This window comes from Mytilus edulis, chromosome 1 (genome assembly GCF_963676685.1).
Source record: "Mytilus edulis chromosome 1, xbMytEdul2.2, whole genome shotgun sequence".
NCBI classification, from domain to species: domain Eukaryota; kingdom Metazoa; phylum Mollusca; class Bivalvia; order Mytilida; family Mytilidae; genus Mytilus; species Mytilus edulis.
This window is the reverse complement of record NC_092344.1, coordinates 112055233-112067550: the sequence shown is the minus strand read 5'-3', so window position 1 is coordinate 112067550 and position 12318 is coordinate 112055233. Positions and strand designations below refer to the sequence as shown.

At 30.9% G+C, this 12318-nt stretch overlaps 1 protein-coding gene across 1 annotated transcript; it reads left to right on the top strand.

The window, feature by feature from the left end:
- On the top strand, positions 1 to 11903 carry LOC139499881 (tRNA selenocysteine 1-associated protein 1-like). Its single transcript, XM_071288471.1, has 10 exons — positions 1 to 115; positions 2061 to 2158; positions 3186 to 3285; positions 3750 to 3802; positions 4179 to 4282; positions 4892 to 5039; positions 5832 to 5958; positions 6529 to 6577; positions 7511 to 7569; positions 11569 to 11903. Exons 1-10 carry the CDS (start codon positions 74 to 76, stop codon positions 11650 to 11652), a joined length of 864 nt encoding a protein of 287 aa, XP_071144572.1. The 5' UTR covers positions 1 to 73; the 3' UTR covers positions 11653 to 11903.
- Positions 11904 to 12318: the final 415 nt, after the last annotated feature.

The window sequence follows — 12318 nt, the reverse complement described above, 5'->3', positions numbered from 1 at the left end:
ATATGTTAGTTTTGTGACTTCCGGTTTAAATGTAAACAACGTGATTTTGTAGAATATGCATTAAATATCAGAAATGGCAGTTATTTGTACTACTCCAACATTATGGATGGGAGATGTAAGCTAAATATTCACGGGTACAAGTCAAATCGGCACCTGGTCAAATCGGCACACATAGAAAAAGTCAAATCGGCACCTGGCTATAAAATCGGCACATATTTGTTGTAATGCCCTTTACTGTCAGCCGTCAAACGGTCATTTTCAACTACCGTTATCGTCAAATTGGTTAAAATTTTACCGTTATTCGTCAAACTATCCTTACCGTGATTCATCAGAGGACTCAAATAATTACATCTTCGCTAGCCAAGGGTTACGATCCACTCCCGTTCTCTTCACGGGAAGAGAACGGGAGTGGATCGTACCCCTTGGCCAGCGAAGATGAAATAATTATCGTTACTGTCATTTTTGAGAAAACTTTAACATGATTTGTCAAAATCAGTCAATATTTGTATCGTCTAAAAGAAAGTTTACATTTTATTGTCATGTACCAAAAATTACCGTTTATGTCATTTGCCGATAATTTGGCAAGAATTTTTACCATTATTCGCCATGAAGGTACCCGCATGCCATGACCACCCTCATTTAAAGTCAATTCGGTATCCAATAATTTTTGATGTAATATATATAAATAATTATAACAATGTATAAATCCATGATCTATTTTAGGGGTTGGATTTTATCATGCATTACATCGTTAAAAAGCATCAAACAGTTAGAATACAAAAGTTAATTTATAAAGTTTTCCTTACATTCTACATAGGCGGCTCCAGACTGGAGAGCCCCTCCCCTTATGAAAAGTTCTGGATCTGCCATTGTTCTATGACTGATGTTTTGATAAGTTTTCTTTTTAATTAATTAATAACTTTAATCAAGTACATGTACATAGTAAATATGTCTGTTGTTTTAACTCAACAGTATACAGGTAGTTATTGATGTTTTATAACTTTTATTCTTCAAAAACTTTATAAGAAACAACTAAGCCCTTTATACCGAAGCTGTTGTTTAACAACGAGACAATAAGAAGCAATGAAACAGAAAACTATGAGTCCCTTTCAATAATTCAAACTTTCATGCAAAATAATTAGCAATAAAGGTGTTTTTTTATAGGAAAGTTTAAACAGCATTAAACCAACAATCCTGCAAAATGCTCAACTGGTTAAAAAATGCATAAAAAAAATCCAAAACCTCATATATATATATAATTAAAAAATCACATTTAGTTGAGAGAATAATTAACACTTTTGAAGTCTTAAGTATTATTTTAATCATTTTGACTTGGTTAACCTGAAGGCAATCATCAGTCTCAGGTTTTATGAATAGTTCAGTGGTCTGGTGGATGCATGCTTGCCTGAGTGCAGGAGATTGCTTATTTGAACGTGAGAATTTTGAAAATTAATGTCTTAGCTTGGTTAGTGCTGAAAATTAATAAGCTTTCATATACAGGATGAAAATGTCATTTTAATGAATATTTTGAAACAAAAAAAGCATGAAAGAGTTGTGTACAAAAGTTAAAATAAATTATTGCATGGCAAAGTCACAGTCTAATATAGCATGTGTAGCATCAGATGAAAATTGAAAAAAATTAGCAGAAAATTCTCCTTCCCACTCACCTCTCTTTTATATTAGTATATACATGTAATTGGTTTTATGACTCTGACGAGTGTGATTAATATGCTCTTCTTGATTTAAAGACAGACAAAATCACACATCACCTAGATAATCTTTATAATACATGTGTAATATAAATCTTTGTATAGTTAAATTGCATAAGTCATCCTCTCTTGTTTATTTGTGACACATTTTGTGCCACTGAATGCCACTAAATGGATAATGTTTTATCATTTTGTAGGTAGAACAATTAAAAAATATTTGCCAATATTATAATAAAGTTGTCCTTTGTTTTTTTTAACTTTGCTCTCAGTGTTAATATATAGATCTATACTCAGTATAATCTGAAATGTATAAACTTAAACTACAAACATTTGTATTTTGTTATTTTACAGTTGGAATCAGACTGGGATGAAGAATTTATAACAAAGGGTTTCCAGAATATGGGTATAACAATCAGATCCCTGAAAATTATCAAAAACAAAGTCACAGGGTATGTTAAAAAAAAATGTAGTTTTACATCAAATGTACAAAATTAATCAAATATAGAATCTAAAGAACTAACTAAGTTCTGGTCTTCTAAAATAAGTAAATGAAGTTCAGTTCACCTGTTTAAATATAAGTTAAATCAAACATGTCAAATATATAAATAACTGCATTTACTTTAAAAATATCTGTGACTAATACTTTGAAAAAAATATTAATATGTCTAATAAGTTTACAATCAACCAGATGTATAATATTGATGGAGTTGGTAGCCAGCTTTCACTTCTTTTAATTGATTTCTCCCACATGCTCCTTCAATACCAATGTTCGACCCACACATTTCATAAAGAATCTGGTAGACCAAAGTTGATTTCTAGAAAATAAAGCACGACAATCTAAATAAAAATCATTCAAGCATTATAGCATCATATTATCACAATGTTAAAAGACCTGAGAGAGTACACCAAATATGTAGCTACCTATTATTGTCAGATTTTTAAGATTTACAACGTTAAGTCAATGCTATTTGCAATCTTACTTAGCTTTTGTATCAGTCTAGATGAAGAAAATAAATAAAAATATTGTTGCAAGTGTTTAAGTCTAGTGTACAACTCAATATTTTTCTATGAAAAGGGATAATTAGCTCTGGATTCTTACTGTATTTGTTCTTTAATTTCTTATCATTTTTACAAGCTTGTTACAGATTAGCTCTGGATTCTTACTGTATTTGTACTTTAATTTCATATCATTTTTACAAGCTTGTTACAGTTTTGCTGATGAATGAAGATCTGGATAGGATAAAGAAAAGAGAATTATGAGTAAAACAAAGAGATTAATGTGCAAAACAAGTACATGTATTGAATACAAAAAAATGGCCTGCAGATATTAAGACAAATATATACTGGTATATTACTTAAATAGACCAATTTTTTTTGTATTTGCATGCACAATCTATCTATTTTCATGAAAATGTACCCCTAAAAAACACCACATTGAAAGTACATATACAGTAATAGATTATTTTGTGTTTACAGTTTGCCAGCAGGGTATTGTTTTGTTGACTTTACAGATAAAGACAAGGCACAAGAAGCTTTATTAAAATTGAATGGAAAGGTGATACCAGGGACAACTCCAGTAGGTTACTAAGCATATTTCTATTTAACTTTGAAAAAAAATATATAACAACCTAGTTTGAAAGTTTGCTTTTTTAATTGATAAAGTCTTTAATTGGAAGACAATTTCTTTTTAGTTCCAGCTTGATTCAGCTTGAGACATAACACCAACCAGGTTTATTTCTCCAGTTTCTGGTGTTCAAAATAAGACTTTTATTGATAGTCTTAAACATTCAGACTTCCTTAATAAATAAAAACATGCATCTGCAAAGTTATACACTTGTTAGCTCAAATTAAAAAAATTAAAAAAGGAAAACAATCTCTGCTAGTCAGGGAGATTGATCTACTTACAAACATTGTGCAAACAAAATACATTTGATTCAAGGTTTCAAATAGAAATGATAATAATTCAATATTGACATAGTAAAAGAAAGTGCACTTTTGTACAGTAAGAATGTCACATTAAAGCACAATATATGTTTCCAGGTCAGAAGATTTAAACTGAACAGTGCTGGGTATGGCAAAGACAGTGCACCATTGTAAGATATTGTAACAACTTATATTAAAGTATGGTATATTTTCCAAGTTAAATCATTTAAGATATTGTCAAGATGTAAAAAAATCCACAGAAAATATATACGTGTAAAAAAAAATCCACAAAAGAGTATGCATAAGAAATGTACGGTAAGCTTAACAGTTGCAAAGCCAGATTCATTATGATATAATATTTATTGATTATTTCCAAAAGATTTTATAACAATAAAGTGTTTCTTGGAATTGTACAATTACTACAATTTGTTTCTTTCTAAGTCAATATGAATGTTTTGTAGAAACGGTTTGATATCGATATCATTGAAGAAACTTCATGGAGAGTAATATATATGATAAGTACTTCTTCAACTTTTTATTTTTCAGACCCGAGTATTCCTTGTTTGTTGGAGAATTATCAGATGATGTTGATGACTATGTTTTATATCAGGCATTTGCTAAGAGATATAGGTCATGTAGATCTGTTAAAAGTAAGTTTGTTGCTATGAATGTGTTATAATAGGTATTTTCTAAGAGATATAGAGGTTCCTGTAGTGTAGACCTAAGGGTATCTACATTGTACCTTAGGTTACAAGCACTCATTTAAAAATTACCTCAGGTCACAAGGTCAATATTAAGCAAACTTAGATTAGCCTGTGTTACTTGTTCCGCTATTATCAGATGATGTTAACACCTGTTGTACTAGGCATATTTATAGAGATAAAGTTCATGTAGATCTTCTCATTGTAATCTGAGCCAACTATAGTAATTTCACTTTTTGGCCATCCTTTTGTAGTATATATAGAAATCATTATTTTTTTTTACATTTTGTGCCTTATCATAGTAATTGTTATTTTCATGTTTTGTAATCAATAATTTAAATGAATAATTAAGCTTCCTGTATACTCAATTTTGCCATTTATAAAATCTATGGTATTAAAACAATTTTTATTGTTAAATTTCCATGTTTTATTTTATATTTTCATTTTTACTGACCTGTACTTTTTGTATGGCAATATCGTAAAAGACACACTGATGCATTGAAACATTGAGAAAAAAAAGCAAGAAATAATTTCAAAGGCACTTCAATTCTATTGTAGTTGTGACTGATAGTTCAGGACGAAGTAAAGGTTATGGCTTTATTAGATTTACAGAAGAGAACGATCAACAGAGAGCTCTTATTGAAATGCAACATTTTCCTGGAATAAGTCGCAGACCAATTAGAGTTAGTTTAGCTACCCCTAAAAGGTAATGTTTATATATATCTCTATATATCTATATCTATATATATCTATGTAATCGTTTACAATGATATACATATTTCTTTCTTCTTCTTTAATAGTTGATGAAATAAACTATGTACCCTGCAAATTACATGCAATATCCTGCTTATTGTGAAGGATAATACAGTGCCTTATAGTTGACATCCTCCTCATTTGCTCTGTGGTAGATGATATTTTTTTTTGGCAACCACACCACATCTCCTTTTTATTTAAATTACTATATTGAACAGTTATTAAACTTTCCATTGTTAACATGTCACATTCCTACTAAGTTATTAGAGAACTGTAACTTCAGCTTCAGGTAGAAATGCAAAATTAGGACAAGTACTTTACCAAAATCTACTTGCCTTTGACAATTTTTGTCTTGTCCCTACTGTTTGTGCAAATTTTCAATGAGCAGAAATTATTTGTTATGGACAAGTACTATAAATTCAGAAATTATTGCGAGGGTTTTTATTATTGTGAATAATGCGAATGGGTGAATATCACAATAATAAGAACTAGCATTCTTAAATCTGACACAAACATTTATAAGCAGCTTTTCCTGAAATCACAATAATATTTATGCATTTTGGTCTATCACAGCAAAAACACAATAATAAATGCACTCAATAATTTCTGAATTAACAGTAGTGGAATAGGAACATAATCAATTTTCTGAGAGATTTTGGGACTAGTAAGGCATGAAATTTCCACATCTCTGAAGCTGGATATATATAGACAGTAATAAAAGATTTATTGTACTTTATTATTTCAGACCCCTGCCACCAGATGTATCTGGAGATGTACATTACAGTCATTATTATGGTCATAATTACCCTTACAGTGCCTCATATTACCAGTATTATGGATCCCATACTGCACCTCATTCATCACATGATCATGTAGGTGGTGTAAAATCATTTTTTTATCAAAATATTGTTTTAAGTTTACAATTTAATGTCAAACCTTTTCTTTTTTTTTGTGCCAAAATTATGATTGAGAAAGTATCATATGATATAATAGTGTTAACTACTACAAAAGAAATAGAAGTACCATTCTAAAAGATCCAAAATTTCATTAGTTATGCCTTCCATAAGTAATTTTTTTTATTATAAATTAAAGCAAAACAGACGAGAAGATTAGTTTTTGGATGTTTTTCATATAATATATGAAAAACACCCCAAAACTATTAAAGTCGACAGATTATTTTCGTTCTTTAACCATTCTCTATGCATGATCTTTTATATTCGGTCATGTTACTTATTACAGGCAGTAGTTATAGCTTCCACTATACACTAATTAAAAAGCTTCAGATCACATTGACTTCTCAGGAAAGAATATTTATAGCAGTTTATATTCCCATCTGTTTTCTTACAAGAAGCTATATTGTATTGTATTATAAGCATCCATCAGTTTCTGTGATAAACATGTATATGTGTAATGAAGACAGACTAAGTGTTGACTATTTGTAGGCACACCATGAACCCGCTACTGCAGAAGATGAAATGGATACACTAGAAGGTGTGTACTTAATAAAGTATAATGTAAAAAATGGGATCTTTAATAGAAAACAAAATGTTTGATGCTATTCTCAACTGGTTCTATTTAAATCATTAAATGAATAGACCATCAAATGTAAGTTGTCTTTGTAAGTTGTAAGGGTTTTGGGTGTATAGAATAACCTTGACTATCTTTTAATCTATATATCATGTCTATTTATCCCTCAAATAAATACAAATTAAAGATTTAAAGAAAGGGTTGTGAATTTGTATAAGTTAAAAGTTCAATAGTTCTCAGCATATTAATAGCCCCACGCCATAATTCCGATGATGAGCTTTGAAAGAGGAGTTCTTGTCCATAAAATGTTCCAAAAAGATTTTGTTTTCAATTAAGGGCTCCAAAGATTGTAAATGACTTTTTATGTAATCTAAAATGTATTCCATGTTCTATTGTATTATACACTCAGATGTCCCAAGATATCAGTAGACTCAGATATTGAAAACCATCACCTCTTCATCTGTCAAAGTTGAATCTTGCAGAAAAATTGGTTTTCTTTTCTTTTTGGTTTTTCTTTTTTGTCTTGCCTGCAAACCAGGGGTTGCTTTTCCAGCATCAACAATTGTTAAGTTTTCTGCTTACAGTATGTTAGTTTGATGGGAAATGCTTGTTATAGAACATTGATATTTAATATTAAGTTGCATTACTATCAGTAAATGATGACCAGACCAAGGTCATGGTCAAGATACTTTGAATTACTTAGCAATATTCAATGCTTTTTTGTCCATCAGATTGTCTTTTTTAAATATTATTCTGACAAGCAAGACATATCTGTGTCAACAGCTTTTTTTAAAGAATATTTTTATTGACTTATATAACAAAAATGCTTTGAAATGTTAATTACACCAAATTTACTTTTATTCCTACATGTTTTAATAGAATAATTTGTTACTTCAGAACCAGAATTAGAGATAGATGTGTTTAGATACAATAAAGACTTTATGGAACAAAGTGAGGTATGTACAAATAAAACCTTCCCACAGTGCCAATGAGACAACACTCCACCCAAGTCACAATTTGTAAAAGTAAATCATTGAAGGTCATCAACACAGAGCTTTGGCTCACACTGAACAGCAAGCTATAAAGGGCCCCACAAATTACTAGTGTAAAACCATTCAAACAGGATAACCAACAGTCTAATCTATATAAAAAAACAAGAAACATTTATGAACCACATCAACCATATCAACCACTGAACGTAACTGAATATTCTTTTTCGTTTAAAATATTCAAAGCTAAAACAGCATAGGTTTTGTTTAATAGACAATGTTGTTACAGTTTTTGGAAAATGACGCAGTCATTGTTCCATAACTGCCGACCTGATTTCTCTGCCTACCGCGCTTGGTTTCGTATTTACTAATTTCAATACAAACTGGAGGAATGTGCTTGTGTTATCATTATGCATGAGTATTGTGTAGTAATCAGCCAGGAACCAGTTTACAAACTAACTGGTTTCTGTTTGTATTCCACTACAGTCGAAGAAAGTGTTGTAGTTTGGCAGGAACCAGTCCAGAATTTTGTAAACTACAAAACGTAATCGGTTATTATCATTCCGTTTTGGTGTTTCATACCGACTTATATGGTTTGAATAAGCTTAAGACCCTTCAAACATTAATGTGATAGGTATATTAAAGACTGTTTTACAAAAGGATGTAACTGTTTTGCATTAAAAGTCGTACTATAGTGATATATGTTATGTACGGATTTCCACGCTCACCGGTTAATTTCTTCTTTTACACGTGCTTTTGAAACTTCCTGTTTAAACATCGCAAGTTTTAAAATTGTTTTTTGAGTGAATTAAACTTATTTTAACAATCACGAAGCGTTCGGGAATCATTTCAAGCAGTTTCTTCTTCTCTTTGATGATGGAAAATAGGCTTTCTCAAGAAAATACCGCAAACGATCGCAGAGGAATTGAAACGTACAAGTCAAGTCGGCACCTGGTTAAATTGGCATCTAGTCAAATCGGCACCTATTTGACGTCATTTCGGCTTCCAATAATATTTATTATAATATTTTCTATTCAATTAATTAATAACTGTTACCAAGTACATAGTGAATATTAGGTAAACAACGAGACCAAAGTGAATATGTTGTTGTGTATAAAAGTAAACAACGAAGCTATTGTTTTAACCATTAGACAATTATTAAAATTAAATGAAAAACTATGAGTCCCTTTCAATAAATCAAACTTTCATGCCAAATAATTAGCAAATTTAAGGTGGTTTTTTTTCAGTAATGTTTAAACAGCATTAAACAAACAATCCTGTAAAAGACTTAACTGGTTAAATAATGCATAAAAATATCCAATAAGGCTATTTTATTTTTTTCTGGGACGCCTTCCTAAGACGTTCGTAGGAAGGCTTCCTAAGAAGGCATCCCAGAAAAAAATTAACATAAGCCTTGTGGTCATAGGAAGGTGTCCCAGAATAAAATTTAAAAAGCCTTGCCAGACGTAATAATTATTTGGACTACTCATATATATCATTAAAAATACACCAAAAAATTCATGTAGTTGAGAAAAATAAATACATTCAAAATGTACATGAACATCAAAAAAAGTGAAAGTTAGTATTAACTCTTTTTGCTTTAAAAATTTACAACTGCATTTAAGTATTGAATGCTTTCTTTTGTAAATTCATTGAGGTGTAAAAGCGTTGACCGAAGTACTTTTTGTATGAAGCGCTTACGCGCTTCATTCTAAAAATGTGCACACGGTCAACGCTTTTGCAACCCTATGAGGTTACAAAAAGAAACATTCAATACTTATAATTACTTTTTTTAGCTAGGATCATGAAAACACTTTTTTATTCAATTCATCTGTGCACTTTATTGTGGGACCACGTGTTATCATGAATGAAAAGTTTTATTGAGTGATGCAATTGCTTGAGGAATAACATGTGATGTGCAGTTAGCCAATCAGAATAAAGTATTATAATGAAACATATATCAAATGTAATTATAACAAAATACATTACGTTGTAAGAGTTATCTCCCCAAACACTGTTTTTCTTGTGGCCACCTCTCCTTCGTAACAGTAAAAGATTTTATTTTACCAAATTGCTCGTTACATATTTAGGATAAGAATATTCGTTTGAACCATAGCTCTATGGGGACTCCATATGAGAGTTATTCCCCCTTTTTCATTTGATTCAAGCGATATGCATTTTCAACTGGTAAACCATAACTGATAGAGACCTAGGGTCTTCATGAGGTCATTGGTACTAAAAATGAAAATGAGGTCAATGTCAAAGGTCAAGGTCATATTATAAATTTTGATTTTGGCTTATTTTCACTTCTTTTCAAATACTGTATGACATTTTGACAAATAATTTTTCATAAATTATTAGTTGCGACATGTCCTTACTTGTATATTTTGGTTGAAAGGCTGCGCATACAATAAAAGGGAGTTTTTGTCCATCTTACATTTAAAATTACGCGTCAAGTGGTAGTACTCATTAACCAAACATATTAAAGACCTAGGATATTTTGATTCAAGGTCCATGGTTTGTGACCTTGAAATTGAGGTCAAGGTCATAGGTTAATAGGACGTCATAAAGCCATAGGAACTAACATTTTAAACTGATTTTTCATATTTCAATATAAAGATAGATCTTTTCTAGTGGAAAGACTTCAATTGTTCTCTGAACAATTTGTTTTTAATTTACATCATATTTTGTGGGAGAAGGGGGTTCAGACTATGTGGTATCAGGTCTGTTTGCGGCCAATACACTTTCGCACCTCGCACGTTCACACCCAAGGTCCGTTCGCACTCTACTCATTCGCGCCCAATTTTAATTCAAATTCAAGTTGAATAATTGGAAAATCATGATTGTTGTTTTAAATTGCTTTGGTGTAAATACTGAATGTATTTTTAGCTTGGTATGAGTAAAACATTGAAGATTTTAAAGGAAAAACACAAAAGATAATTGTTTTTAAGCCCTTTGATCTGAAACAACAAAACAATAAAATATAGGAACCAAAATATAGCAATCCACTATTATAACCAAAACATGATAAAATTTATTCAACACACAGAAAAAAAATAGTCAGAATCTCACTTCATTATGAAAGAGGTCAATGAAACAAAGTATAGCAATACACTAACCAAAACATGATTAAGAGTTATTCAACGCTAAATAAAACGTTGACAAAATACCACTTTATTTAGAAACGATTATTATTATCTTTAACAATACGCTATCCAAAACATGATTAAGATTTATTCAACACAAAAAAAAAATGCTGTCTCACTTTATTTTGAGACAATGACAACAATTATACTTATAAGAAAACACTTGCTTACAGAGTTATTAAACACAAAACCAATTAAGATTAGTTGCGAACATGTAGGGTGTGAAAGTGAAAGGGGGCGAACATGAGTTGGTGCAAACGTGAATGGGCGCGAACGGACCCGGATTCAGCCTATGTACCAGTGAGAAATATAGAAGCCTTTCTACGGTATTTATTTGTACAATTCAGGTAGTCTTGACCTATTCATTTGTCTTAAAAAAAAACCCAGCCAGTTGGCACCTTCACTTCACACACACACATATACGAATATCAATTATATGCTTACGAGACATGTTGCATTGTTAAACTAATTACGGTATGTGAAAATCAAGACTTGCATAAAAACTATCCCAATATTAGAGACAGTGGCATCATTTTTCTTCAGAGCTTTCAGCTCTTTGATTCTGTGTAAAGAATCATAAGGCTGTCTAATTTCTTCTAGGAATAAATGATATCTTGGGTACCAGTCAGCATCATTAATTACCAGAACAATTAAAACTGTATCAAGTATTTACAGAAAAGCCTTGTGAACCATGCATCACATCTGTCATCATATCATATTAAGGTACATCAGAATTTTTGTTGTTGTAAATACTAATATCATTTCATCATAAGTCATGTTAAGTTATAATTTTTTTAAGAATTTTTGTTTTCATTTTCAGGAAGTGTTTGAAGCCATTGAACTTTCAAGATGGACACCATTAGACAGTATAACATCAAAGTTACCTCCCCCTATGTCTATCTAGTCATTATCTCAACTATGTCAACAGTTATTGTGTCATTCTATTCATATCTCTTCATTGTGTCATTATGTTTATTACATTTTAGTTCATGTATATATATGTAAACAAACAATATTATGCTTGACTGAAAGGATTTCAGTTATAAAACAGAATGTGTTCATTGTATATCATAATTGTCAACTCACTGCCATCTACCATTATTAATCATCTGTCATTGTCTACCATAAAGCTTTGAAAAAATATCTTGTGTGAAATTACTGTGTTGATTTTTTACAAACTTGGCTAGGATGGTCCATAGAGTTTCTCGTTATGCTAAGTAGAAACACTTATTACATTTGATATGGGAGTAGGCCATTGATTGTTAGCCATTCTAGTTTTTGTCTCATATCACTTAAAAAAACAAATTGCAATTGCAAGACTTAGATGGGCTGTTTTAGGCTAAGGTAGCATCACCTATATTTGAGTTTATGATTAGGTAGGCTGAGGTAGCATCACCTATATTTGAGTTTATGATTAGGTAGGCTGAGGTAGCATCACCTATATTTGAGTTTATGATTCGGTAGGCTGAGGTAGCATCACCTATATTTGAGTTTATGATTAGGTAGGCTGAGGTAGCATCACCTATATTTGAGTTTATGATTAGGTAGGCTGAGGTAGCATCACCTATAT

Bases quoted from the DNA above. Each gene is read 5' to 3' on its own strand.
- LOC139499881 (XM_071288471.1), top strand. From the start codon at position 74: ATGGCAGTTATTTGTACTACTCCAACATTATGGATGGGAGAT. The intron at 5,040-5,831 runs GTAATGTTTATA...TTATTATTTCAG, and splicing joins AGTTTAGCTACCCCTAAAAG to ACCCCTGCCACCAGATGTAT. The intron at 7,570-11,568 runs GTATGTACAAAT...TTTCATTTTCAG, and splicing joins ACTTTATGGAACAAAGTGAG to GAAGTGTTTGAAGCCATTGA.